General features: G+C 42.1%; 3 protein-coding genes across 3 annotated transcripts in view; 1 reads left to right on the top strand and 2 right to left on the bottom strand.

The window, feature by feature from the left end:
- The window catches only part of LOC138738411 (capZ-interacting protein-like), a 62,556-nt gene extending 60,981 nt beyond the window's left edge, over window positions 1-1,575 (bottom strand). The window contains exon 1 of the mRNA XM_069888537.1: window positions 1,156-1,575. The gene's annotated coding sequence lies outside the window, so the exon portion shown is untranslated. The remainder of the gene's footprint in view (window positions 1-1,155) is intronic.
- A 6,483-nt stretch (window positions 1,576-8,058) lies between these two features.
- On the top strand, window positions 8,059-17,216 carry creg1 (cellular repressor of E1A-stimulated genes 1). The gene is made up of 4 exons (XM_069888536.1): window positions 8,059-8,396; window positions 13,000-13,119; window positions 14,084-14,288; window positions 16,049-17,216. Exons 1-4 carry the CDS (start codon window positions 8,124-8,126, stop codon window positions 16,063-16,065), a joined length of 615 nt encoding a protein of 204 aa, XP_069744637.1. The 5' UTR covers window positions 8,059-8,123; the 3' UTR covers window positions 16,066-17,216.
- The window catches only part of LOC138738408 (immunoglobulin-like domain-containing receptor 1), a 34,225-nt gene continuing 22,671 nt past the window's right edge, over window positions 16,411-27,964 (bottom strand). The window contains exons 5-8 of the mRNA XM_069888534.1: window positions 27,130-27,276; window positions 23,629-23,763; window positions 21,777-22,651; window positions 16,411-17,790 (exon numbers count right to left, since the gene is read on the bottom strand). Of these exons, the coding sequence (XP_069744635.1) occupies window positions 17,749-17,790; window positions 21,777-22,651; window positions 23,629-23,763; window positions 27,130-27,276 (1,199 nt within the window). The 3' untranslated portion in view covers window positions 16,411-17,748. The remainder of the gene's footprint in view (window positions 17,791-21,776; window positions 22,652-23,628; window positions 23,764-27,129; window positions 27,277-27,964) is intronic.

Raw genomic sequence — 27,964 nt, 5'->3', positions numbered from 1 at the left:
TGACATGTGTGTGTGTGGCATGGAATGAATTAAAATTCCTATAAGGGATTTTTTTTTAACCTTGTAGGTAGAGGCACAGAATGGCTCCATAATGCTGAAGATGTGTCAAGAAATGTTTGAAATATTGAAAAATTCCTATGTTGTGAATATTTTCAATTATATATTAAAATAAGCTGAAATAGTAAAGCATCTTCTGAGAATGAAGACACAGAATATTAGAAAATTACAAATGGAATAAGTGGATTTACACCCTGGATACTTACTTAGCGTGGTTCCGTGGTAATGCGATTGGTTATGTGCAGAAATGCTGATCTCGTGCATCTCAATAAAAGCAACGGACACGAGCAAAACAAATCACAACTGAACTTCAAATGTTGTTAACCTCAAACAAGAGCAGGGCATAGCTGTTTTCTCTCCTGATCTATTCCTTTCTAACTACATTTGGAATTATCATTAACTATTCCATCAGCTGAGTGCAGAATAGTTCCAAAATTATGAAACAGTCAAAAGCCACTGTATCTATTAATCGCTGGGACAGTTCCTGTAAAGATCCCAGTATATGAGGTGAAAAAAAACTTGAGTGTCACAGTTAAAGGTTTGAGAATAAAACGACATCATCTTAAATGCAATGTCTTTTGCATAGCATATTATTTTCTTAATTTTGTACATATGAATGTTGTTATACCAAAAGCTTTATTCATGCTTTCTCCAAGTACGATGGTAAATTTTAACCGAAGATGTCTGTAAGTGTTGCACGTCCTATTCAAGACCATTTTGATGTTTTTAGTGCTGTTGAAATGTATAAATAATTAAGAGCAATACAAATGTTGGAAAGCAAGCAGGGTTCCTTGACAATGACAGCCGCAAGCTGGCACTGCCACATGCAGCTCTCCCAATGGCCATTCCTCACACCCATATAATCAATGCTAACAAATCATGTACGATCACGCAGCATCTCTGATATGCTCAACCAGTGTTCACAGACTTGCCCTTTCCAGCAGGAGTCACTCAATAGGGATTGTGGCTGCCATGAACGTTTCCACCCGGACAGCCCTTTGGCTGAACTCGCTGATAGGAGAAGTTGAACCCACAGAACCTCCGAGGAATAAAACATTTCTCGGCCATAGGAGCTATTGCAACGTACTTTCACCTTACCCCAGTCTTTTCAAACAAATGGTCTGTGCGTAGGCTTATCTGCTCTCTCTCATCGGTCAGTCTCCCAGAGCCACGACCCCATCAGACTCGAGGGGGTCCTTGAGCGTTCGGAATCGGAGGCAACTCCCAGACAGTTTGGCTCTGGGGATTCTCTAATCCGCAAGGTTCCCCTGAAATCCGTGCGGGAGGCTGGACTTTCAACCGGTCGCCCTCGAGAAGTGCGAACCAGCGAGGAGTCAGCGAAGCCTTCCCCAGAGACGCAGCCGCCGGCCTCCCCTCATCGGCGGGGCGTCAGGGTGAAGTGGCCACGATGTTGGCTCTTGGCCAACGACTCTCCCCAGCAGTCACACCCACCGTGGCAATTCATGAAACAAACTCCAGCAGAAGTTTTGGTTTCGCGAAGAGTATTTTTCAATCTTTTCGTCCTCACCTGATAGAGTCAGGAATTCATCTCCGGGGCTCGGCACAGCAGGGAAATTCGAGTCTATTTCATCGCGTTCGCGATTTAGGTTTCGCGGCTGAAGCAGTCAGCGGGGACTTTTCTCAAAGTTTCAGTGCTCTCGATGTCGCTGAGCACTTCCTCTTTTCGCTCTTGACACGATCAGTTCGGTTGTTTGTTGAGCTGGAAGGAAGCCATCGGACGGAAACGGCTCAGCCTTTAACCCAATGGAAGAAACAGGGCGCTGTGCAGATCAACCCAGATGAGCCACGGGCAGAGGGTATTGGAGGGTGGTCACTGAGGAGGGAGAACACAGTTAGGGAGTTGGTTGGATGGAGGCAAGTAGCCAACCAACTCCCAAAGAAACTGAAATAAAAACACTCAAGACTGCAAACTTGTGTTACTCTTTTTTAAAACTTCTTTGCGAGCTTCTCATGTTGGTGAGCGATGTTCTTTTTGACCTAACTGTCATGTTTACATTGGCTCTGGATTCTAGGCTAACCACGAGGAATCGAGCGGGCCCAGCAGCATCAGTGGGAGAAAAAGACGTTTGGAGCCCAAGCCCTTTATGGGTTGCCTGCCATTTCATCTCCCGTTCCTCTTCCCACACCTGACTGTCCGTCCAGACCACGCCCAGAGTGAGGCCCAGTGTAAACTAGAGGAAGGAACACCACCCCGGATTCTGCCTGTTCAGCCCAATTGTGTGAACAGAGAATTTTCCACTTTTGGATAATGAATCCCCTTTCTCTTCTGTATCCCTTCCGCTCTACCCTATCCTCGTTCTTTTCTTATCCTTCCCCACCCATCCCCAGTTATGCCACCTGTTACAAGCCCAGTGGACCCCAAAACCCACCACCGTGACAAATGATAATCTCTTTCTTTCAGGTCACCACAGAGTTCCTTTTTGTTTCTCTTATTTCAAGTGAAACATTAGGAAGCCAGTCCTTTCCTTTCGCATGAACCACAAGGGCTTTGACCAGGCTGAACTAAGCACTCACAACCTGTCTTCCAAATGGGGTTTTCCACAAGCTTGCAAACTTGTCCTGTTCCAGTCCCAACTGCTGCTGCTGACTGTAAAACTGCAGAACTGAATTCCCCCCCACCCTCTCTCTCTCAGAGAAAATGCCCGTTTGACTCTCTCTGCTTACAAAACCACATGACCATCTTAGAACAGCAAGTTCCACTCCAGACAGTCTACGGCTCCACGAGTTCTTTCATCAGTTGCCTTTTTGGAAACAACAATCTATTAGTGAAGTCTCTTGGGCACACTCCAACACTCTTGCAAAGGCTCTTGGCACCGGCATGTTCTAGCATGAGCACAGCTCCAGTATTTTAAATAAAATCTGTTTTAAAGTGTTTGTGTGTGACTTGCACTAAAAAACCTGCCCCAATTTATCTCTCGAAAACCTATCTACATTCTGTCACATTCTATTCTCATTTTATCAAATTTCAGCACTGGTAGCCTGGTCGTCTGGTCACCCACCCTGTATGACTCATCTTCCTCCACATGACCAAATGTTATCTTGGCTTTCTCTCCCTTTGTTTGGCATCTGCCAATCTACTGCCCCTGGGGTGATTCTAGATCCTCCTGAAGTCATGGTACACATTGGTAACAACAGAGGAAGGAAAAAAAATCACAAGATAGGAGCAGAAGAAGGGCCATCGAACCATCAATTCTGTTCAGCCATTCCAATCCTACCACTCAGCCTAACTCCTTGGCCTTCTCCCTATAACTCTGGATACCCCAACTAATCAAATACCTCTCAACCTCTGCCTTAAATACACTCAACAACCTTGCTTCCACAGCCACCTGTGGCAATAAGTTCCACAGACTCAAGACCCTCTGACTAAAGAAAAATTTCCGCATCTGTTTTAAATTGATGTCCTCTTATCCTGAAGCTATGTGGTGGAGATTGATACAAGGTTAAGAATGGCTAGTCTAAACCGTTGTACTGAAGTCAATTGTAAAGTGGCAATGTTCACGATTAAATTTCTGGCATGAAATTTCCCTTTAATGCTCTAGGACAACCATTCTCAACCTTATTTTGGTTATGCCCCCTTAAGGACTCCTCTCAAAGTTTATGAGCCCCTTCCCTGTGAAGCAGTCAAGTTTTGGTTTCTTCCATGCTTCTCTCCTAATGACCATAAAAACATAAAATATGATTGAGGTGAAATGAAAACAAGGCTTTTTCTTAAATATGCTCTGGCCCCGGGAAGGGGGTGGCACAGGGTCCCTGTCAAGAATGGTGCTGCAAAGGATGTAGAATTTCCAGCAGCCATTGTGTCATGAGTATCCAACAGTTAAACATTCTTACAGACAGCAAATTGAAAGATAAAAATTTAAAACATTTTACAGAAAGTTAAATAAAATGGGAAATACACATGAAAGTAGCAACAAAAATGCCATAAATTTTTTTTACCGTAAAAGTATTAAATTACATCAGTAAACTTTAAAATCAGCAAATTTGTCAGGCAGTAAACATGGATTGTAGTGCAATAAAAAACTCGTTTGGACCTTACGTTGCCAAATAGTCCATTTTTGGGCTATTTACAATGAGGTAAGTGGAAATACCTGAAACATTTTTCAATTTAGCTGATCTGTTTTTATTCTATTGTAAACGTTGTTAGGTAGCGCACCTTGTGGCCGTGTCCCAAATTACATGACAGAAGCTTCAGGCTCTCCACCCAAAGTTATGCAGATGTCTGAAAGATGCTAACAATTTTATAATGATATGGAAACCAAAGAGTTTTGCCATCATTGTGCCAGCTTTTTGCAGCTCTCAATTCTCTAGTTTCAAAAATACATGTCTTCTTTGGCTTGGCTTCGCGGACGAAGATTTATGGAGGGGGTAAATGTCCATGTCAGCTGCAGGCTCGTTTGTGGCTGACAAGTCCAATGCGGGACAGGCAGACACAGTTGCAGCGGTTGCAGGGGAAAATTGGTTGGTTGGGGTTGGGTGTTGGGTTTTTCCTCCTTTGCCTTTTGTCAGTGAGGTGGGCTCTGCGGTCTTCTTCAAAGGAGGTTGCTGCCCGCCAAACTGTGAGGCGCCAAGATGCACGGTTTGAGGAGATATCAGCCCACTGGCGGTGGTCAATGTGGCAGGCACCAAGAGATTTCTTTAGGTAGTCCTTGTACCTTTTCTTTGGTGCACCTCTGTCACGGTGGCCAGTGGAGAGCTCGCCATATAACACGATCTTGGGAAGGCGATGGTCCTCCATTCTGGAGACGTGACCCACCCAGCGCAGCTGGATCTTCAGCAGCGTGGATTCGATGCTGTCGACCTCTGCCATCTCGAGTACTTCGACGTTAGGGATGAAAGCGCTCCAATGAATGTTGAGGATGGAGCGGAGACAACGCTGGTGGAAGCGTTCTAGGAGCCGTAGGTGATGCCGGTAGAGGACCCATGATTCGGAGCTGAACAGGAGTGTGGGTATGACAACGGCTCTGTATACGCTTATCTTTGTGAGGTTTTTCAGTTGGTTGTTTTTCCAGACTCTTTTGTGTAGTCTTCCAAAGGCGCTATTTGCCTTGGCGAGTCTGTTGTCTATCTCGTTGTCGATCCTTGCATCTGATGAAATGGTGCAGCCGAGATAGGTAAACTGGTTGACCGTTTTGAGTTTTGTGTGCCCGATGGAGATGTGGGGGGGCTGGTAGTCATGGTGGGGAGCTGCCTGATGGAGGACCTAGTGCTCACCCCTGCTAGCTGCACCACTGTCTACAATAAGCCCAGTGAATCCTTCCTTGGTAGTTCCTGATGAAGCACCAGGCTTCAGCCACACGTCCAGGTTGCAGCAGAAGTTGTGATCTCCCAGACCTTTGGGAACCTCACAATGAAACTGGGGATGGCGCCGCACGGTTAGACATTTGCGGCTGGACTCGGTGAAGCTGAGTGGACGTCACGAGGTGGCCAGCTATATATGCAGCTGCTGGGCAGGTTGGGGGATGGACAATGCCAAAGCACCACACTCCAGTGTCCACGGTCCTCATGGCTCATGGAGAGTGCTGCCTGCATGCATCCATCACCCGAGCTCACAGATAACAGCAGGGTGGCTCTCTGCATGATCAATCCCACATTCACTGCCTAAAACCTCCAGAGGTGTGTGTGTGGGTGTTAGCTGCTGGGGGGAGGGGGTGTTTGGGGAGGGATAATACAGATGTGAGAGGGAAACTCAGCCCAACACTGGGATGAGGGGGGTTAACATATGATATTTGTGACTTATGCATCCATTCTGGCTCTGACAGCAGGAGAGAGGAGGGTGATGTGAAAGGGGATTGAGCCAGAAATCAGCAATGGCTCTCAACCCAAAGCTCTCCCTCCACAGAATGGCCAAGGGAAGGGTTTGGAGTCAGGTGTCAGGAGCTCCGGTGTGCAGTAGGTCGATTGTGATTTTAAATACAAATAACAATTATGTGCTTCCTTTCAAACTGTGTCTTTCTTAAATTCCTTGCTTTGATGTTAAATACAAAATAAAAATGTATAATGAATTTAAAATTATTTGGCTTGCGTTGTGGAGGTGCGCACGTTAATTCCCTTTGTGCACTGGAGGCGAAACACGCGCACAGCTTTGAGGGACCAGCAGTCATGGCACCTGTTTTAATACTCGCACCCCCAACATTAAAACCTGGCTATGCCTCTGGGCATCAGAGTTTAATCCAGTGCTGGATTTCCCATGGTGCAGCTGAACTAGGGCCCCACAATAAATACTAATTAAAACACATACACACTTAATATAGATGTGGGGTTTGGCTTGGAAGAAAATGGAATTTTTTCTATTATTTCAGTTAGACAATGTAAGGGTCCAGGGGGAACCATTGATGGGCTGTATTTAGGGGATCAATTGGCCTTAATCCAACCCTGTTTGGGAAAGTTATGTCTGCTGTGTTTATGGTTTTAAATTGGGGATGGTGGAGAGAAGAGAGATGTGGTGGAGGGAGGGAGAGAGAAGGGAAGGAGAGAGGAGTGAGGGAGGACGGATGTGGAGGGTGGGATGGTGGAGGAGGAGGAGAGATGTGGAGGGTGGGATGGTGGAGGAGGAGGAGGAGGAGGAGGGATGTGGAGGGTGGGATGGTGGAGGAGGAGGAGGAGGGATGTGGAGGGTGGGATGGTGGAGGAGGAGGAGGGATGTGGAGGGTGGGATGGTGGAGGAGGAGGAGGAGGGATGTGGAGGGTGGGATGGTGGAGGAGGAGGGATGTGGAGGGTGGGATGGTGGAGGAGGAGGAGGGGTGTGGAGGGTGGGATGATGGAGGAGGAGGAGGGGTGTGGAGGGTGGGATGGTGGAGGAGGAGGAGGGATGTGGAGGGTGGGATGGTGGAGGAGGAGGAGGGATGTGGAGGGTGGGATGGTGGAGGAGGGATGTGGAGGGTGGGATGGTGGATGAGGAGGAGGGATGTGGAGGGTGGGATGGTGGAGGAGGAGGAGGAGGGATGTGGAGGGTGGGATGGTGGAGGAGGGATGTGGAGGGTGGGATGGTGGAGGAGGAGGAGAGATGTGGAGGGTGGGATGGTAGAGGAGGAGGAGGAGGGATATGGAGGGTGGGATGGTGGAGGAGGAGGAGGAGGGATGTGGAGGGTGGGATGGTGGAGGAGGAGGAGGAGGGGTGTGGAGGGTGGGATGATGGAGGAGGAGGAGGGGTGTGGAGGGTGGGATGGTGGAGGAGGAGGAGGAGGGATGTGGAGGGTGGGATGGTGGAGGAGGAGGAGGAGGGATGTGGAGGGTGGGATGGTGGAGGAGGGATGTGGAGGGTGGGATGGTGGAGGAGGGATGTGGAGGGTGGGATGGTGGAGGAGGAGGAGAGATATGGAGGGTGGGATGGTAGAGGAGGAGGAGGAGGGATGTGGAGGGTGGGATGGTGGAGGAGGAGGAGGAGGGATGTGGAGGGTGGGATGGTGGAGGAGGAGGAGGAGGGATGTGGAGGGTGGGATGGTGGAGGAGGAGGAGGAGGGATGTGGAGGGTGGGATGGTGGAGGAGGGATGTGGAGGGTGGGATGGTGGAGGAGAGATGTGGAGGGTGGGATGGTAGAGGAGGAGGAGGAGGGATGTGGAGGGTGGGATGGTGGAGGAGGAGGAGGGATGTGGAGGGTGGGATGGTGGAGGAGGAGGAGGAGGGATGTGGAGGGTGGGATGGTGGAGGAGGGATGTGGAGGGTGGGATGGTGGAGGAGGAGGAGGAGGGATGTGGAGGGTGGGATGGTGGAGGAGGAGGAGGAGGGATGTGGAGGGTGGGATGGTGGAGGAGGAGGAGGAGGGATGTGGAGGGTGGGATGGTGGAGGAGGAGGAGGAGGGATGTGGAGGGTGGGATGGTGGAGGAGGAGGAGGAGGGATGTGGAGGGTGGGATGGTGGAGGAGGAGGAGGAGGGATGTGGAGGGTGGGATGGTGGAGGAGGGATGTGGAGGGTGGGAGACCACTCACGTGAGAAATCCGACGTCAACCCCAGGAGCTCGAGAAGCCCTACGTCACGGGCCCGTGTCACGTGACGCGGGCTGTCCCGCCCAGCGGGAGGCAAAGAGGGCTGTTGACGGACGGGCCATGGCGTCGGGGGCGCTCTGTCGGCTCCTTCCCCTGCTGGCCTTCGTGAGCTGCGCGGGTTCCATCCCCCCTCACGAGGAGGTGGCGCGAGTGGCGCGGTTCGTGGTCAATCGGTGTGACTGGGCGATGATCGCCACCATCTCCACGCATCCGCCGGTGGTCGGGCGGCCCTTCGCCAACGTGCTGTCCGTCAGTGACGGGCCGCGGAGCAGAGGCAGCGGGATCCCCTACCTCTACCTGACCCCGCTGGACATCTCGGTGCAGGACGTGAAGGTGAGCGGCGGCCAGGCCGGGTGTCCGAGGTCGGCGGACGGAGGCCGCCTTCCAGGCCCTTTCAGGAGCACTTCATCGTCCTCGAAGGGATCCGCTTCCCGACGGCTTCCCCCACATGTTGGCCAGGGGCCAGTCAGCAGATCGGGGTCTGCGGGGCGGGGCCAGTCAGCTGATCGGGGTCTGCGGGGCGGGGCCAGTCAGCTGATGGGGTCTGCGGGGCGGGGCCAGTCAGCTGATGGGGTCTGCGGGGCGGGGCCAGTGTGGGCTCGAGTGGAGAGTGGTCACGCCCGGGCTGGATTCTCACTCGCTGCGTTTCAGTTTTAAATTGCTGCAGAAAAAAAGTCTTTCAAGGGATGTCATGATGAGCCATTCATTATTCAACAGCTTCTTTAAAATACACACTTTTAAAAATGACACCCGAAAAAGTTTATCCCCACCAGAATGGGTGGAGCTCGCCCGTGGGTATGTTGACTGTCTTCAAAGATTAAGTAGTGATTGTATAAGTTTTGCTGAGTCAGTATGAGGCACAGTTTCTGGGTATAGTTTTTAATTTGATCACTGCCCCACACTGTAAATTAACGTTTCAATTTTAATATGTTAGGCTTTTTCTACTTTCAAGACTTGGTTTGAAAATGTCACGTGATTGACATTTTGTTATCATTTTCAATTCAAGTGTTTTTTTGGAAAGTACTTTGGCTGTTTGTGTCCTGACACGAAGTGCTCACCTGTATTTTTTAATATAAATGTAAGATAATGCTTCATGGTACATACAATGATACATACATATAACATTTTTCCAGGTTTGTTTTTGATTCCTGGTTTGGATTTTTTTTTACATTGGTATAAGCAGTTCATTAAGTAATGACTTCATATTCATCCATCATTATGGCCTTACAATATCTAATTTGGAGGTGATAAAGTTGTTTAAAGATAGCAGATAATGATGTCTTGAACATTGTTCTTTACTTTGGAATTAATAATGGAAAATAAGATGAAGAAAGGCAATGTTGTACTAGCCAAGGTAGAATAGGAAAACCATTCAAATAAGATTTTAATAGAAAGTTCATTTTGAAACTATGGTCTGAAATCTTTTACTTTCTAACTCATTGCAAACTTCTACATATTGTGGTTATTCTTCCCCAAAGTAACTAGAAGATTATGAATTAACCTTTTCTCATTACATTAAATGAGGCTTAAAATAAGCCTCCCTAGTTGGTTGTACCTTGTATTAATTAAAAAAACAATTTTGTGTACATTCTAAATTCTTCCTCCACCTTATTACTAATAATTTGACCTGTCCAGTCTCTGTAGATTAAGGTTCCCACAATTACTGTATGAAGACTTCTAATCTTTTGATTTTTGTGCTAAATGTTATAATAAATTTTAATAAACAAGCTATATTAAAGCATTTCTGAGCTGGATCTACAATTTAATCCGTAATACGTACATCCAGGATGTGTTTTAATCGTCCACATCTGGTCCAATTGATATAGCTTGTCAATTCAAACAGAATTTAAATATAATTTAGCTATGAATGTCAAAGACAAATATAAATTAACACGTCTTAATGGAATGACCTCAAGATTCAAATTTTGATGATTATAGTTTTGTTTTAAAATGGGCTTATTTCTTTGGCTTGGCTTCGCGGACGAAGATTTATGGAGGGGGTAAAAAGTCCACGTCAGCTGCAGGCTCGTTTGTGGCTGACAAGTCCGATGCGGGACAGGCAGACACGACACGCAGGCTTATATTTACTATGTATTAGTAGGACACATAAATTTTACACTTTTGACATTTTCAATCCAGAAATCAGTTGGTGTTCTTAGTGTTTATAAAAAAGATGTTTTAGATTTGGCATTTTCTGAAAACACAATCAAAACAAACACCATAAAACTTGCTTGTACTATAGATTCAACTCAAAATTAACTTTTACTTTCAAATTGAATAAATTTCTTCAGTGCCCTCGTCTTGACAACTTTTTATATAAGCACAATGAGAATGTCCTGTGTGGCTGCATCATTGCACGGTATGGTAGCTGGAAAGCAACGGACTGGACGTCAATCTAGAAGATCATCAAAACGGCTGAGATCACTGAGACCTTTCCTCTATTGATGATATTTGCCATCAAGCAAACAGTATCTTTGACCCACTACTGTCAAGAAGGAAGTACAGGAGCATCTCAATCAGGAACTGCCAGGCTGAGAAATAGCTTCTCGCAGGCTGAGATTGAACAACATCCTGTAACTGATACCTATTTATTTTGAATTATTTCTACATAAAACGTGATTATTATGTATTGTGTGATTATGTGCGTGCACTGTAGTCCAGAAAAGCTGTTTCATTGGGATACATATGTACAGTTAGATGATAAACTTGAGCATGAGCTGAAATGCCAAATCCCCACATTATAAAACTTCTAATCTATTTGAAGCACACGGGTCTTGAACTGTGGATATAAACTTGGCTAAGAGATTCATGGTGATTATTTTCTTTCAGAATGGAGGCAAGTATGAAATAGTGACCCAATGAGCTGTATTACAGCTTTTTTTGGTATATATCATTGACATGAGGTGAGGGAGCATAATTACAAAGTCTGAGGATAACAAAAAAATTGGAAACATGGTTAATGTGGATTATTAACAGAATTTGACACAATGAGTGGCAGGCTTTAGGAGGAAATGGACTGGTGAAATTTAATGTAGAGATATAAGAATTTTGGAAGGAACAAAAAAGAGCCAATATTTGTAAAATTGTATAATTTCTATGTTAGAGCAGGATAGAGGGATCTAGAAGTTGACATTTGAATGATGTGAAAAACTGCCAATAAGAATATGCCTGAGGAAACGCTCAAAGATCCCCCAAAAAATTTCACAAAGAAACATCATTTATTTATTGAGGGAAGACTTCTCTGGTCCGGAGGATTCAAAGGAATTATTTATAAATTCAACCTAACGATCAAGCCTACGGGTTCCAAATCTGTAAAAATATAGAATATTTACCTCTCAAATTGTATATTTTTTCTAATGGAATACAACTTTGAATCTCTGTTTGCCATCATCCTGTAGTTAAACATCTGATTTCCAAGTGACAGCAATACCAGAGCTAATTTTACAAATTTCAACTGAAAATCTGATAAACATAATTTAGGAGTTATATTTTCAAAATTCCACATCAAAAATAACTCAGTATTTAATGGAAAAACACCTGTGACCTGTTGCAAAAATGTACTAATAGAAATCCAAAAAGATTTAACTTTTGAACAAGACTATGTGGAATGAAGAAAAGTTCCAATATCAGCATCACAGTTTAAACATTGATCTGATATGTCTGATTTCCATCTGTTCGATTTCTGAGGCGTAATATATAACTGATGTAAAAGTTATAATGAAGGAATCTATATCTTACATTAATTGTATTAGACATAACATCTTTACATAAATTTTGCCAAATTTGTTGATCTATCGATATATTTAAATCTTGTTCCCATCTTTCTCTTGACTTAAATCTAATTTAGGTGCTTTCTCTTGTAATTTCATATATGCTATTGAGAACTTCTTAACAGTTCCATCAACTGTTCTAAATCTGTACAATCTTTTAATATTATGTATTTTAATAAGTTTTTTTGTAGTTTTAGTTTTTTAGTGGGGGGAAGCAAGGGTTGGATGGAAGGGATTTAGTTAGGGTTTTTTCTTCCTTTTTTTCATATAAATCAACATGTATTTAATCAATATCCCAAACAATGTGATACATGGGTTTTTTTGTTACATATCTTTTGATCTTAAATAAAATATTTAAAAAACTGCCAATAAAAATTGAGCTTTATGGAAGCAGAGTATAAAAGCAAATATTATTAATGCTGATGTTATTAAAATATATTTTTAAAAATCATGATTTAGCATTTCAGTTGAACCAACATGTTGGGAACACTTGAAAATAAAGTTATCAAGGATGAGGGAGTTTAATTATTTGAAAAGATTGGTGCAGCTCAATCTTTTCTGCTCAGCAACAAAGGATAGTGTGTGGTGACCCACAACTTTGCTGTGACGAACCGGCGCTGCTGGTTATGCGCAGTCAGCGGAGCAGTTGCAGCAAAGATGGTGGTGCGCACCTTTCTCGTCTGCCCCAAAGCATGACGCAAACAGCGGGGCGGCTGCACGGTCCGACTGCCAAGCTTTTAAGCGAGTGTGTGAAGTTTAAATAAACCCTCTGCTGTGAGTCTAGCCAACACCCTTTCTTTCCGGTCTGTTCACCCTTAAATCCCACTGTTCCTCACCTTGATTAATAACCAGACATTCAAAATAATTGTCAAAGCAACCAAGTGAAGTATTGGAATACAGTGTTTGATCTAGAATATAATGCCCATAAGGGTTGATGAACAAAATCATTATTAAATCCAACTTTATTTTTCCTCTCCAGATATAAATTTTAAAAGTTGTACAACTAAGAAAAAAAATAAAAGTGCTCTATTCAATGCAGGCATCATGGAGCAAAATGCTGTCTTCTGAACTATATGTATGGTTCAGTGGTCTTATTGGCAAATGTGAATTGCTGTGGATAATTTGACATTTTAATTTCTATTTACTTTTAATATTTCTCACTTTAGATTAATCCAGAAATCTCCCTGGCCATGACCTTGGCAGAGACGGACTTCTGTAGGAGAAATGGGTTTGATGCCCAAAGTCCACTTTGTTGTCGAGTGATCCTTTGTGGAACAATTATGATGGTATGCTTCAACATACACTAGGGCTTCTGAACTATCAACCCCACTTTTATTTTGGTTTGAGGATTTACAATTGCTGGTTATTGTAAGCAAGTGATTTTCTTTGTATTCTTTCAGACATGTAACAGAGAGGAATTCCATTAAATGCCCATGAACAAATTATGCCCAAGAACCATATGAGCCTGATTGGTAAACTGAAGGTTTTTGATGCCATGATCTTTTCTCTTTTCCAATTGTGTTTTAGAACCAATCTTTGCATGTAATCTCTGCAGCTGCATAGATTTCAGTTCAAACTATCAGCATCCTGAGCTCCAGATCCAAAAGCTCTTGTGATAAGAAAGCCTTCAGTGCCTGAGGTCCATCAGGAGCCCTTCTTGCCCTCAGCACCCTCTCAAATCCCAGTTACCTTGAGGCAGTCCCCAGCTCCCTGCATAGGTCCTTCAACTGCAAATCACCATCAGCCTGCTGAGTCCCTCTCTGTTTCTGGTCCACTGCTACCCTGAAGTCTGCCACCCCTTGTGGTACGCTGACTTCATGGTTGTCGAAAGTCAGCTCCTTTAACAAATTGTTTAAAGCCTGTATGGGGCCATTGGCATTATATCAGGCAGTAGACCCTGCAGAGCAGTGATGTTTCTCCACTCCCTATTCTCCCAGGTGTGCACCAGGAGTAGCGCTTCTATTACAACAGCTCCAGCCCAACCACCTTTTTTTTATTCCAGGTAAAAATTTGAACAAAGTCATAATAATTTTCCACCATCTTCAGTTGTTCATGTATACCAACTACTTTATTCTCTTGCTAAGAGTATAGCAAGATAGGGTGTAATTAACCAAATACGTGCATTTACTCAACTTTGTGCTGGCTTTGCTCCAAACTATCTTTCTAAGCATAGTAAACTTAAAATATATTCATAACTGACATATTTCAGTTTCTTTGAGTGGAAATATTTGATACTTATCAATTTTTCAGGTGAATAAGACGGAAGTTGACATTGCCAAGAAGGCTCTTTTTGAGCGTCATCCAGAAATGGCTAGCTGGCCACGTGATCATGGATGGTACTTTGCCAAGCTCAATATCACAGACATTTGGGTCCTGGATTATTTTGGTGGATTAAAAACAGTCACACCAGAAGAGTACTACAAAGTTAAGCCTGAATATGCAAAAAATGTTACTGGTAAAAAAATTTTACTTTTTATATTAGTAGGCTCCTGCCTTAGAACCTAGTCATTGAACAACTGCCCAAATATCCCAAAACAAAGTTTGTAATTATTCAAGTTTCTAATAAAATATTACAGGAATTATAAATATAAATACTTTGATCATTTGGACACCAAAATATCATGCCATTTCTCTTGTTATATTCTTCTGGATGGCATCAAAACTAGAATTTCATTGTTCACATTTTACACCAGTGAATTTTAAGGGGCTTAATATTAGTTCAACACAAATCTGCTGGTTATCACCATGTGATTATTTGGCACATTTAGCAAAAAAGTATATTCAGCCCACATTGGAATTCATGGCCTTTGTGAGCCTTCTAGATTTTCCCTTTGAGTGGTGTTCTATCAACTTTTTCATCCAAGTCATTTAGATAATGTAACAGAAGTCCCAAAACCAATTCCTGTGGACCACCACTGTTCACAGCCTTCCACCTCTACCCTCTAGCACTTATGAGCAGGTCAATTTCATATCCAATCAATTTACTATGGATCCCATTCACCATGGATCAGCCTCACGAGGGACCTTGTCAGATGGCTTACTGAACACACACATACACAATATCCACTGTTCTAACCTCATCAACTATCTGTCACCTTTTTTAAAAAAAACTCAAATTACTCAAACATGACCTGCCCCTCACAAAGCCAAGTTAACTGTCCCTATTATGACTACGATTTCCTGTACAGTATTATCCTTTTCCCTTTCTTGAACAAAGTACATTAGCTACTCTTCAGTCCTCTGGGACCTCACCTGTTGCTAGCGAGGGTAAAAAAAAAAGATCTTCGTCAAGGCTCCAGTAATCTCTTCTCTTACCTCTTTCAGTAATTTGGGATGTATCCCATCAGGCCTGGGGATATACAATTTTATAGTCCTCAAACAGCCCAGCACTACCTTACTCTCAGAATGATCCAGCACATTAACATTTTTCACATTACGTTCACTGTTGTTCATGACCTTCTCCTGGGTAAACACTTATGAAATGTACTCATTTAGTACTTTATTTAACCACTGAATCCAAGCATAAATTTCCTCCATGTCCTTGAGTGGTCCTGTTCTATCACTAATCATCTTCACTTTATGCAAGTGTAAGATGTTTCAGGATTTTCTGTCATCCTGCTTGCTAAAGACACTTGTGACCTCTTTTGGCATCTCTAACGGAGCTCTTTCCTGCATTTGTGTATTCCTCCAGGGCCCGGTGAAGCTTTCAGAACTTTTTTAAAAATGTGCTCATTTAGCTTCTCCCTTAAGGACATGTAAACTAGTCACCCTTGCTTGCACCCTGTGAGAACAAATTTCTCATCTACCTTATTCCTGGATATTAAAAAGAACTTTTAAAAGTTGTATGTGAAGAATTAAAATCATTTATGGCCATTTAAGTAAGCCATTTTATGAATGCCCAGATTAATTATTTCTAATCAAATTTGAAAAGTCAGATCTTTGCTGTATATTGGATTCCCAAAAACTGAACATTTATACCTTCACCCCACTATGCATTTATGAATCTTTGATATTTAAATAGAAATTTATTTAAGTACAGTAACTGATGGAGTTTTGGCAGTTCTAAAATTGGTGTACATCTTTATTTGGTTGCCACAAGGAATTCATACAAAATTCTTGACTAGTGATCTTTCTGCTTTATTTCTTTCTGATAAACCACTGCATAATGATACTTTGTATGGTGTTGTTCTAATATTCTGGTTGCTTTATTTGCAGATGAATGGAAATCATGATGGATGAATGGCATCAATCAGAATAAAGTATTGGTGACTTTTGAGATTCACCTCCACTTAAAACTGTTGTATTGGGAAAGTAAGAAGCAAAAAGGATCACTGATTTTTTTTTAAAAAAAAGTAAATCATTTAAATTTGGCATTGAATATTTTAAGAAAATATTGCTCAAATGCTGCAGTGTCTTGAAATTTTGAATTGTTATATCCTTGCACTTAAATAATTTTCAGTTTTCCTTAATACCTTTTTGTACCTTAATGTAAATGGAATAAATTCAGGAGTTTGAGTAGTTTTCTTAGAACCAGTAATTGAAGAGCAAAAAATTGTAGCTGACAACCCTGAAAAAAATGCGAGAAATGCTCAATTTATTGAGTATCTGAAATCTGAGCATCTGTGCAGGGAAACAATTAATATTTTTTCAGGTCGGTGACCTTTCAGCCTTCAGTCAGAATATATTGCTCATTTCTTTCACCTGATCAGCAAAACATTTACAGCATTTGCTGTTTTATTTGCTTCTAGCCCTTTCAATAGTCTTGCACAATGAGAACAAATTAATATTTTTGTACAAATATTTTGTTGAAATTTAAAATAATTCTTTATGCAAATACAAACTCAACAGGGTTCATATGGAACCATGAATAATGTTGTCAATTTCAATGCACAAAAAGTTTGGAAGATTATCACGTCTATTTTTGATTAAGTCTTTAATTGTACAAATCTGCTGTCTTTTTTCTAAAAATATGCAGTTGATTGTATGTTTTCCTTCTACACACCCACAACCAAGTATTAGACTTCCTCCAGAGCCATTCCTGTCTAAATGATTAACACCATTGGGAAAATACAAAGTGTTGGGAAACATAAGCCATCACTATCATTGAAAATCCTTTTGTCAAAAGTATTCTAAATTCATTATTCTTAGATCTTGTAATGTATTAACCCTTTTTCTTAATTATGACATCTTGTTTGTTAGATGGACCATTTTTCAAATTGCAAACAATTTAAGTTTGATCTTTTTAACAATTTTTTCACTTTACCCACGAAGCTTTATTGTCTGACAAACAGGATAGTCAAAGAAAATCAGGTTTGGAGGAATTTTGATGCTGGAATTGCTCAGAAATGATTGTTGACTGTGAATTAAATGATTTAATGATTAATTGCTAGCATTTATTGCTGGACAATCAAAAGATTAAACTTGAAAAATAACCTCTAGTTAAATGAAAGATTTACCAAATTTAGTAAACAAAGATATTGGACTGAAAATCAATCCCATGATACAACTATTTATGATCCATTTGACAACTTTTTCTGCCACTAAGAATCATTCTTGAGAAATTAGAGATTTTGATAGATTTAGAAGCTATAGAGTAACTGAAATATCTGCTGGTCGTCTCAAGGTAATATACATTTCCTCAAAAACAAGAAACTTCTTGCTAATTGAACTGGATACAAACCCAGGTGTAGATGAATAGTTGTCAATTCCCTATTAAATGTACATAATATTTTAAAAAATCTAAGTTACCCACTAAGCTTTATGGTCTGACATAAACAGTTCCTGTTGCCAAGTTATAGATCTCAAGCACAGCTTGAATATACAAATTTGAGCTTTTGAATGTCCTGTCAAAGCCCACAATGAAAAATGGTCACCATCTGTACTTCCACACAGAAAATGACAAGTGGAGGTTTCCATCATATCACGATACTTCTACCACTCCGAGAACTTCCTTGTCCCTATTTTTAAAAAAAATTGAATGTTGTCAGTTTGATTCTTTTTTTTTAACAGTTATGCATTTAGTAAATAATTTTTTTAAAGAAAGGCTTTTGTACAATGGGAAAAATACAATAGAGCTGGTGTTAACAACATTTCAAGTTTCAATACTTGCAAAGAGAAATTTTCAGCACAAAACTGGGATCACAGTAAAGATCCTTCAGCCTCAATGTTGTGTCGACCTTTCTAAAAAAGTAATCCCTCCATTATTATTTCATCCATGTGTCTGTCTAAGAGTCTCTTAAATACACAATGTTTCAGCTTCCACCACCATCCCTGGCAAGACATTCCAGGTACCCACAATTCTGTGTTTAAAAAAAAACATTCCCCCCCACCCCCAACTTTGTACTTAAGTCCTCTGGATTTTGCTGATCCTGGCCGAGGAAACAGGTGCTAGCTGTCCACCTTTCAATCTTGTAGATATCAAGTCTACGCTCCAAAGTGAAAAGTCCCAGCTCTGCTAACATTACCTCACAAGATTTGTTTCCCAAACCTGGTAAATCTCTGCATCTTCTCCATGGCTTCCACATCCTATAATGAGGTGACTAAGAACTGAACACAATACTCTTAAGTGTGGTCTTACCAAAGATTTATCGAGTTGTAACATGATGTCTCTACTCCTAAATTCAATGCTCCTATTAATGAAGCCCAGCATCCCTTAGGCCTTCTTAACTATCCTATCAACTTGTGCGGCGACCTTGAGGTCTGTATGGATTTGAACCCCAAGGTCCCTCTGTTCATTCACACTCTTAAGTAACCGACCATTAACCCTGTTCTCAGCCTTCTGGTTTGTCCTTCCAAAATGCATCACCTCACACTTATCCAGATTGAAATCCATCTGCCACTTTTCTGCTCAACTCTGCACCCCGTCTATATCCTCTTGTAACGTTCGACAACCTTCAGCTCCATCTAAAACTCAAACCTTTATGACATCTACCAACTTACTAACCATTTATATTAAAAAAAATTCAAAGAGCAGGGGTCCCAGAACAGAACAGATTCCTGCGGCACTCCACTAATAAACAACCTCCAGGCAGAACACTTTCCTTCCACTGCTACTTTCTGCTTTCTTCCTACAAATCAGTTTTAAAAAATCCAAACAGCTAATTTTCCACTGATCTTGTGACTCATGACTTTCTGGATGAGTCTCATGGGGGACCTTGTCAAATGCCTTACTAAAATCTATGTAGACCACATCTACCACACTACCCTCATCAATTTCTTTTGTTACCTCTTCAAATTGACTCGTGAGGCACGACCTTCCCTTCACAAAGCCATGCTGACAATCCTTGACTAGGCTGTACTTATCCAAATGGTCAGATCCTAAAGAATTCTCTCCATTAGTTTACACACCACTGACGCAAGACTCAGCGGTCTATGATTCCCAGGATTCTACCACCTTTTTTTTTTAAATATAAAAACAAAGGATCTACATTTGCCATTCTCCAATCTTGTCCAGGTTCATTCCCCAGAACCAGATCCAGTCTGGCCTCTCCTCTAGTCAGCCAGTCTACATACTGCGTCAGGAATCCTTGTACGCACTTGACAAATTCAGCCTCATCTATCCCTCTTCCAGTCAGTAGACATATAACTATAACCCTGTATTTCCCACACCATTCCAAAATCTGCCTACTTATCTGCTCCTCAGTGTCCCAAGAGCTACATGGGGGCCTATGGACGACTACCAGCACAGTGATAGCTCCCTTCCTATTTCTGACTTCCACCGACTCAGGGGACTCTCCCTCTGCAGCGTCTCCCTTTCTGCAGCCGTGAACCCCCTCCCCACTTTTCTACCTCCCATCCTATTCTTTTTAAAAACACCTAAACCCAAGTACATGCATCAGCCAATCTTGCCATTCCTCCTGCCAAATTTCAGTAATGGCCACATTGTATTTTTCTCTGCCTTCAACAAGATTCTGTTTTGCATACTCAGCCTGGACTTTCATTTCATTGAAAAGATTTGTATGGCTTGCATTATTTAGCATGCAAAAATATTTTCTTGATATGTTCTCCCTAAATTTAACACCCGCCTCAGTCAGTTTTGCTTTTACAATTAAAAAAGTGGTTTTCAAACTTTTTTTCCCCCCACTCACATCCCACCTTAAAAAATCCCTTACTAATCACAGAGCACCTATGGCATATGGATTACTTAAAATGGTCTGTGAGTGGCAAGAAAAAGTTTGAAAACCATTGTCACCTGTCCTGTCTCATTCCTTAATAGATGCAGTATGCACTTTCTCTAGTTGGTACCTCTATACAGATATATCCCGCTTTATGAAAATAGAGCATTCCTATGTAACCTTTCATAAGTTGAAATGGCATAAAATGAAGACCCATTCACTACTATTGAAGGCCATTTTCGTAATGTTGTCAGTTTGATTCTTTTTTTTAAACAGTTATGCATTTAGTAAATAATTTTTTTAAAGAAAGGCTTTTGTACAATGGGAAAAATACAATAGAGCTGGTGTTAACAACATTTCAAGTTTCAGTACTTGCAAAGAGAAATTTTCAGCACAAAACCGGGATCACAGTAAAATCCTTCAGCCTCAATGTTGTGTCGACCTTTCTAAAAAAGTAATCCCTCCATTATTATTTCATCCATGTGTCTGTCTAAGAGTCTCTTAAATGCACAATGTTTCAGCTTCCACCACCATCCCTGGCAAGACATTCCAGGTACCCACAATTCTGTATTTAAAAAAAACACTCCCCCCCACCCCTAACTTTGTACTCAAGTCCTCTGGATTTTGCTGATCCTGGCCGAGGAAACAGGTGCTAGCTGTTGAAATTTCTTTCGGATATTGAACACAGGTTTCTTCGTAAAAACGAATTTGCATAAAGCGAGAATTCGTAAAGCAGGATATACCAATATATTGATTTAGAAAACTTTCCTGAACACATTTTACAAACTCCAAACCCTTTTACAGTATGGGAATCCCAGTCAATATGTGGAAAGTTAAAATCTCCTATCACAACCTTATGTTTCCAGCAGCTGTCTGCTATTACCCCATGAGTGTGGTCATACCTTTCCTGTTCCTCAGCTCCACCCATATAGCATCAGTGGATGAGCTCTTTGTTTTGTCCTGTCAGGGCATAGCCATGATATATTCCCTGATGAGCAATGCTACTCCTCCCCCTTTCATTCCCCTGCTGACAACCCCTCCCCATTCTATAGCATCTGAAGCAACAGAAGGCCGGAACATTGAGCTGGCAGTTCTGGCCCTATGCAACGGGGCACAGATAGCAATCCTGAGAACACAACCCTAGAGGTCCTATCCATCATCCTAATGCCTAACTCCTTCCTCACTCTTCTTTCCCACATCATTGGTCCCGACATAGACCACAACATCTTTGTTGCTCACCCTCCCATCTGAGGATGCTGTGAACTCTATCCTAGATATCTTGGACCCTGACAATAAAAGGAACATTGAACCTTGGTTAAGATTACCAACCTTGAATAAAAAGGCAATTAAGTAGCTAATTTCATTTAGTATGGTTGCTCTTCACATTTCTAATTAATTTCTAGCAAGTTTAATACATCAATTTATTTTCTTGTTTTGTTCAAATGATTTGAAGTTTTGCCTGATATCATAAATACTCGAAAACCATTCAAAGCTTGGACTACAGCAAGATGTGAAAGGATATTATTCCCTCTGAGATGGGGTCTTAGGATTCACTTCCCAAAACCTAGTTGCATTGTGACTTTCTCCACTTTATGGGCCAGCTGCAACCTCTTGGCCTCCAGGAACATTGACCCTACAGACCTCAAAGGGCAACTATCAGCAAGAAAGCAGGTGGGATTTTGAGTGTTGGGCTGGTCAAGCAGAAGCTGGGGCAATGTGAAAGATGACCTTCAAATTCATCAGTGACATCAGGGTGTTGGTAAAGTTTATAAAACCACTGAGATAAAAATAACTACACAAGATGCACTTTAAAACAAACACAAACTTACTGAGAGGCGCCCATTATTCGATCTTCGTGAACTACTTTCTTGTGATGCTTCATCTACTGAATGATAGCTTGGGGGCTTCTCGTGATACTTAAATGGTTTTTTCAGGGTTTCCAACCAATCTGCCATTCTCTCATCTTGATGAATTCTGCTTTGTCGAGAGTGGTTTTCATAATCATCCAGGGAACTCCACGATCCTTGTCGCCTTCCATGAGGTGGAGGGGAATAACTTCGATCTCTTCGCCTACGTCTTCGTTCGGGCGAGTAGTCTCTATTACTCATGCGATGTGATCGTCTGTCTTCATACCCTCCTCTTCTAACATTCCTCGGATTGGAAAAGCTGTGCCTTGATCTATCGTAATCGGAATCGTCATCACTATAATCTGCATGACTTTGTTGTCTTGGAATTAACTGATATTTCCGTCGGCCATCTTCAAAATCCCCTCTTCTATTCCCTGGATAGCGGTTAGATCTTCTGTCTTGAGAGCTCCTGGTCGACCTTGATCCTTCCTGAGACCTTTGATTTCCATGAAATTCCGATTGCAAAATATCTTCATGACTTCTTGCCCTTCTTCGATCATTTCTTCGGGATGAATTGGTGGTTTGTTGTGACGAGGGAAGGCTTGTTTCACGGATCGTCTCCAATATTGGGGGCAGGTGGATAACACGACGATCTACGTCTCTAACTCCAATTTCATTCAGCGATGAAAGCACACTAGGTGGTGGGCTACCACTTGTGCGCATTCCATTTTGGAGAGGTTGAACAGTGTTCAAATTTTTCACTTCATTCTCTATGTAGTCCAGCATTCTAACAGAAGAGTTTGGATGGGCACTGTAGGGAACCATAGTCAGTGGAATACTGTTCTTTGTGGAAAAAGCTATAAGATTGAAAAATATTGAAAGATTACCTTTTAGGTCAAGCTTCAATGTATTTTCAGACATAAATGAATTCTATTGAATAGTCTTATTGATCCTACAAAGAAAGACAGAAGTAGGTCTAAAACTACTAAAAGACTGGGCTGCATTATGAAAAAATACAATTTCAACAATCGCTTAGTTTTAGAGTTAAACCATTATATAATTTTCAGGAAAACTATACTGAAGAAAGAAAAGGGAAGAGATCAGAAATTGACACCCATCTCACTGATGTGAGCCGTCTGATAGGTCTGGTGGCAGAGATCAGTGCTCCAACCATGGCTCAGGTGTTGACTTTGTGAAATTTGCACATATAGATGCTCTGTGACTTGATGGGCTTTCTCCAGGTCCTTGAATTACACATCCTCAACCCCTCAAAACTGATAGATTAATTGCCCCTAATTTAGGAAGATTTCATGAAAATCGGGGGAGTTGATAGCAATGGTCAGAGTAAAAATAATGAATGGGGGAACAGGACTGAAGGGATTGTTTTGAGAACAAGTATGAACTCAGAAGACAAATGGCTCTCTCCATGATGCGAGAAGAAAGCACATGCCCAATACTGTGAATGGCAACATTTGTATGTCCTGCATTATCCACTTTCAACTTTTATGAATGAAGTATATTTTTGAAACAAAAAATTATTGCTATTTACTTCTTTTGAATGTGCCTGTTATATTTTAAATTGGAGTCCATGCATGAGGGTAAGTAACTGTGAAACTCTTTAAAAAAAAGCATCACATCTAATTCTATGCAAAGTTGGAATGAATAAAGAAAATCCATACAAAATGCCATCTTTAATTTTCTTGTCTTAAAATGAGATGATGCTCAAGTCATTGATGCACAGACAAGTGGTTACCATAAGCTTCTCATATACAATTTGTGGAATGGATTTCAGCAATTAAATATGCATTGGTGCATAACGAGTCACACTACATACCTCTTTGTGATGGCCCATTCATGTAGAAGGAGTTTAACTGTGAATGCCTTTCATCTTCACTGTATATGGGCCTATTGTACAACCAAGGCAGCATTCCCCGCTGGGCCTGTTTGACTAGTTCATGTCTTGCAAGAGCTAAGATTTATTAAAAAAGTCTCCAGTTAATAATTTTACTCAAAGGATCAATTAACAGCAAACAAATAATTCACTGGGATTTATTTTCTAATTGACATAATTTACTTTCACAACCTAAAACTGCAACAGAATTTTGAGTCAGCAAACAGTTCATTAGTAATTTGGAGCAGTAGATACAAAATTAATACTGAAATTATGCCAGGTGATGATGTTATATATTTCATTATCTTCAGTTTGGTGATATTGATAGAATTAAACAGATTATCTACCATCATTGTCACAAGTGCTTCAAATCTTGAATATTTGATGGTACAAATACATGGTGTGTATCCTATCTATTTCCCAGCTAGGCCTGAGTTTAATATCCCACCACCTGTTCCAGTAAATTCATAAATCTGCAGAAAGCTAATTAATATGTTACATTTTTATGATTAAATAGAACTAAATCAGCATACTCCTAAAAAAGTTCACTCAAATTCAACACTGTGCTAACTGGACTGCATTCAAATTACTTGTACCATGGTTTATTTGAAAGCTATGGGCCTTTCTGAATTTTATGCTCATGTTCATAGAAAGAAAGCAAGCTATATATCTCAGCTCAAAGTGTAAAACCTGTACCCAAATATCTTTTTATTGCCTGCGAATGTTTGTCTGTGTTTTTCCAATGGAGACAAAAGTGAATCAAGTTACATAGTATGTTTGTGTGGAACTTAAATACAAGTTACATGAAGCCGCGGATCATAGGTCTGAAAAATGTCAAATAATGGAATACCCATCAAATTCCACCAATTTGAGATTTATAAAATATTAAAGGTATGTAAATTCAATTGCATTACTGTTTTCTCACAAAAAAATGTGCACTATCCGGTTGAATCCCTTACTAAACTGGTTAGTTGTGAGAACTCTCTGAAATGGCCTGCCTAGCAATAAACAATAAGCAAAGCAGTTCTAAAAGACCAAGCTTCTTCTTTGGCTTGGCTTCGCGGACGAAGATTTATGGAGGGGGTAAAAGTCCACGTCAGCTGCAGGCTCGATTGTAGCTGACAAGTCCGATGCGGGACAGGCAGACACGGTTGCAGGGGAAAATTGGTTGGTTGGGGTTGGGTGTTGGGTTTTTCCTCCTTTGTCTTTTGTCAGTGAGGTGGGCTCTGCGGTCTTCTTCAAAGGAGGTTGCTGCCCGCCGAACTGTGAGGCGCCAAGATGTACGGTTTGAGGCGATATCAGCCCACTGGCGGTGGTCAATGTGGCAGGCACCAAGAGCTTTCTTTAGGCAGTCCTTGTACCTCTTCTTTGGCCAGTGGAGAGCTCGCTATATAACACGATCTTGGGAAGGCGATGGTCCTCCATTCTGGAGACGTGACCCACCCAGCGCAGCTGGATCTTCAGCAGCGTGGACTCGATGCTGTCGGCCTCTGCCATCTCGAGTACTTCGACGTTAGGGATGAAGTCGCTCCAATGAATTTTGAGGATGAAGTGGAGACAACGCTGGTGGAAGTGTTCTAGGAGCCTAGGTGATGCCGGTAGAGGACCCATGATTCGGAGCTGAACAGGAGTGTGGGTATGACAACGGCTCTGTATACGCTAATCTTTGTGAGGTTTTTCAGTTGGTTGTTTTTCCAGACTCTTTTGTGTAGTCTTCCAAAGGCGCTATTTGCCTTGGCCAGTCTGTTGTCTATCTCGTTGTCGATCCTTGCATCTGATGAAATGGTGCAGCCGAGATAGGTAAACTGGTTGACCGTTTTGAGTTTTGTGTGCCCGATGGAGATGTGGGGGGGTCTGGTAGTCACGGTGGGGAGCAATAAATGTGCCTTTGGATATTACCAGCCTCCTTAAGAAAAAAATTAAAGCCCAATGTTGAGGACTACTAGAACTGTAGCAATGAACATCAAACATCACCAGCACAAGGTCTTCAGTGACAACACACAAGGGCACAAATCAGCTTTGCATTGCACAACAATGCTCATAGAACAATGACATCACTGGATTGATCAATTACAGCATTAAGTCACTAGATTTTTGTCAGAGCAGAACAGCAACATATTAGGCTCTTTCAAATTGTCATGTAAAATGGGGTTAACCAGGCAATTTGCCTGGTTAGTGCCCACTCACATAGTAGTTAGAAAGGGTTCGACCCAGTCAGTGTAGTCCTAATCCAACCGGGTCCCTGACTTACCTCCGAGGTAGTCAGGTTACCCACTTAAACTTAACTAGGTTGCATCCACTGGTGACTTGAACAAGGAAATGGCCGACCCAGTTACTCCTGTGACGCCAGCGCTTGTGGGCTGGCATCACAGGGTAATCCCTGGATGAAGTATCTGCTGCGATGGAGGGGGGGGGAGGAAAAGAGAGGGTTTGCTGCCACGGTGGGGAGGAAGGGGGTGGGGGTTGTTGTCACGGTGGGGAGGAAAGGGGGGGTCGCTGCCACGGTGGGGAGAAAAGGGGGGAGTCACTGCCATGGTTGGGGGGGGAGGAGGAGGAGGAGAAGCTGCCACTGGGGGAGGGTGAGGGTCACTGCTGCCGAGGGAAACCACAGATGCTGCAGTTTAAAAAGTCATTGGAATGACTTCATCACCAACATCGAAGTACTCGAGCTGGCAGAGTCCGCAAGCATCGAATCCATGCTGCTGAAGACCCAACTGTGCTGGGTGGGTCACGTCTCCAGAATGGAGGACCATTATATCCCAAGATCGTGTTCTATGGCAAGCTCTCCACTGGCCACCGAGACAGAGGTGCACCAAAGAAGAGGTACAAGGACTGCTTAAAGAAATCTCTTGGTGCCTGCCACATTGACCACCGCCAGTGGGCTGATCTCAACTCCAACCGTGCATCTTGGCGCCTCACAGTTCGGCAGGCAGCAACCTCCTTTGAAGAAGACCGCAGAGCCCACCTCACTGACAAAGGAGGAAAAACCCAACACCCAACCCCAACCCACCAATTTTCCCTTGCAACCACTGCAACCGTGCCTGCCTGTCCCGCATGGGACTTGTCAGTCACCAATGAGCCTGCAGCAGACGTGGACATACCCCTCCAAAAATCTTTATCCGCAAAGCCAAGCCAAAGAGAAGAAAAGAGTGGTTAGAACACTATTACAGCACCAGCAACTTGGGTTCAAATTTGGTGCTGTCCATAAGGAGTTGGCACATTCTCCCCATGACTGTGTGGGTTTCGTCAGGGTGACCCAGTTTCCTCCCACATTCCAAAGATGTACAGGGTTAGTAAGTTACTTAATAACATTGGTGTAATTAGGTGGTGCAGACTTGATGGCCTAGAAGGCCCTGTTACCGAGTTGCATCTCTGAATTGAAATGAGAATTCTTCCAGTTCCAAGCATAACTAATTCTGCAATACAGAAACTAAAAAGATTTACCTTCCTCTGGACAACAGCAGCGTTTTGGGCAGCAAATACACTGAAGATAACAGCAGCATCGTTGTGGACAGCATTGACACCAACAAATACTAATCAATATGAACAGTAGTAAAATACCCATGATAATAAATATCACTGTCAGCCAATCTGTAAAAAAAGATAGAAATAATAGTCTGTATTGTGGAAAAGCTATTCCAATTATAAATAGTTTGCTCTTTGGTAGTGTGAAATCATTTCCTACAAACAGAAAAACAATTACAAAAGGGCACAAGTACATTATAGCAAATACAAATAAAACAATGCATAATTAAAATACATCTGCATGATAAATGGTTGGCACAGCTAAGAGCTACTGTCTTGTCAACCAAAGACACAGGTTCAATCTTGTCCTCAGACACTGTGTGGAGTTTGCACATTGTCCCTTTGTGTGGGCTTCCTTCAGGTGCTCCAGTTTCCACCACATCCCAAAGACATGGAGGTTCATAAAAAGCTGCCCAATGTAAATAGCCCCTGTTATGCAAGTGAGTGATAAACCTTGGAAGGAGTTGGGAGATTTTTTTTTTAAATGTAAATCTTGTAGAATTGCTATAAACGAGTGGTTGATGAGGGCCAATTTCCATGGGATATCGCTCTATGACTACTACCACAACTTGAGTGAGAGGGAAACACAGATGATCACATCTGTAAATGAACAAGTTTGACTCTTCTAGTGTTACTTATTATTAGAAAGTAGTAAAAAGTAAAGGAGGTTTAAAGCTTATACGATATCTGTAGTCAGCCACATTGATTTATTAAAATAATATCTAATTCAATAATTTATAATCTTACAGACATA

The sequence above is a fragment of the Narcine bancroftii genome, chromosome 7 (assembly GCF_036971445.1).
Source record: "Narcine bancroftii isolate sNarBan1 chromosome 7, sNarBan1.hap1, whole genome shotgun sequence".
In the NCBI taxonomy this organism is placed as follows: Eukaryota; Metazoa; Chordata; class Chondrichthyes; order Torpediniformes; family Narcinidae; genus Narcine; species Narcine bancroftii.
Note: the sequence above shows the minus strand (reverse complement) of the source record. Positions and strands in the feature narration are given on the sequence as shown.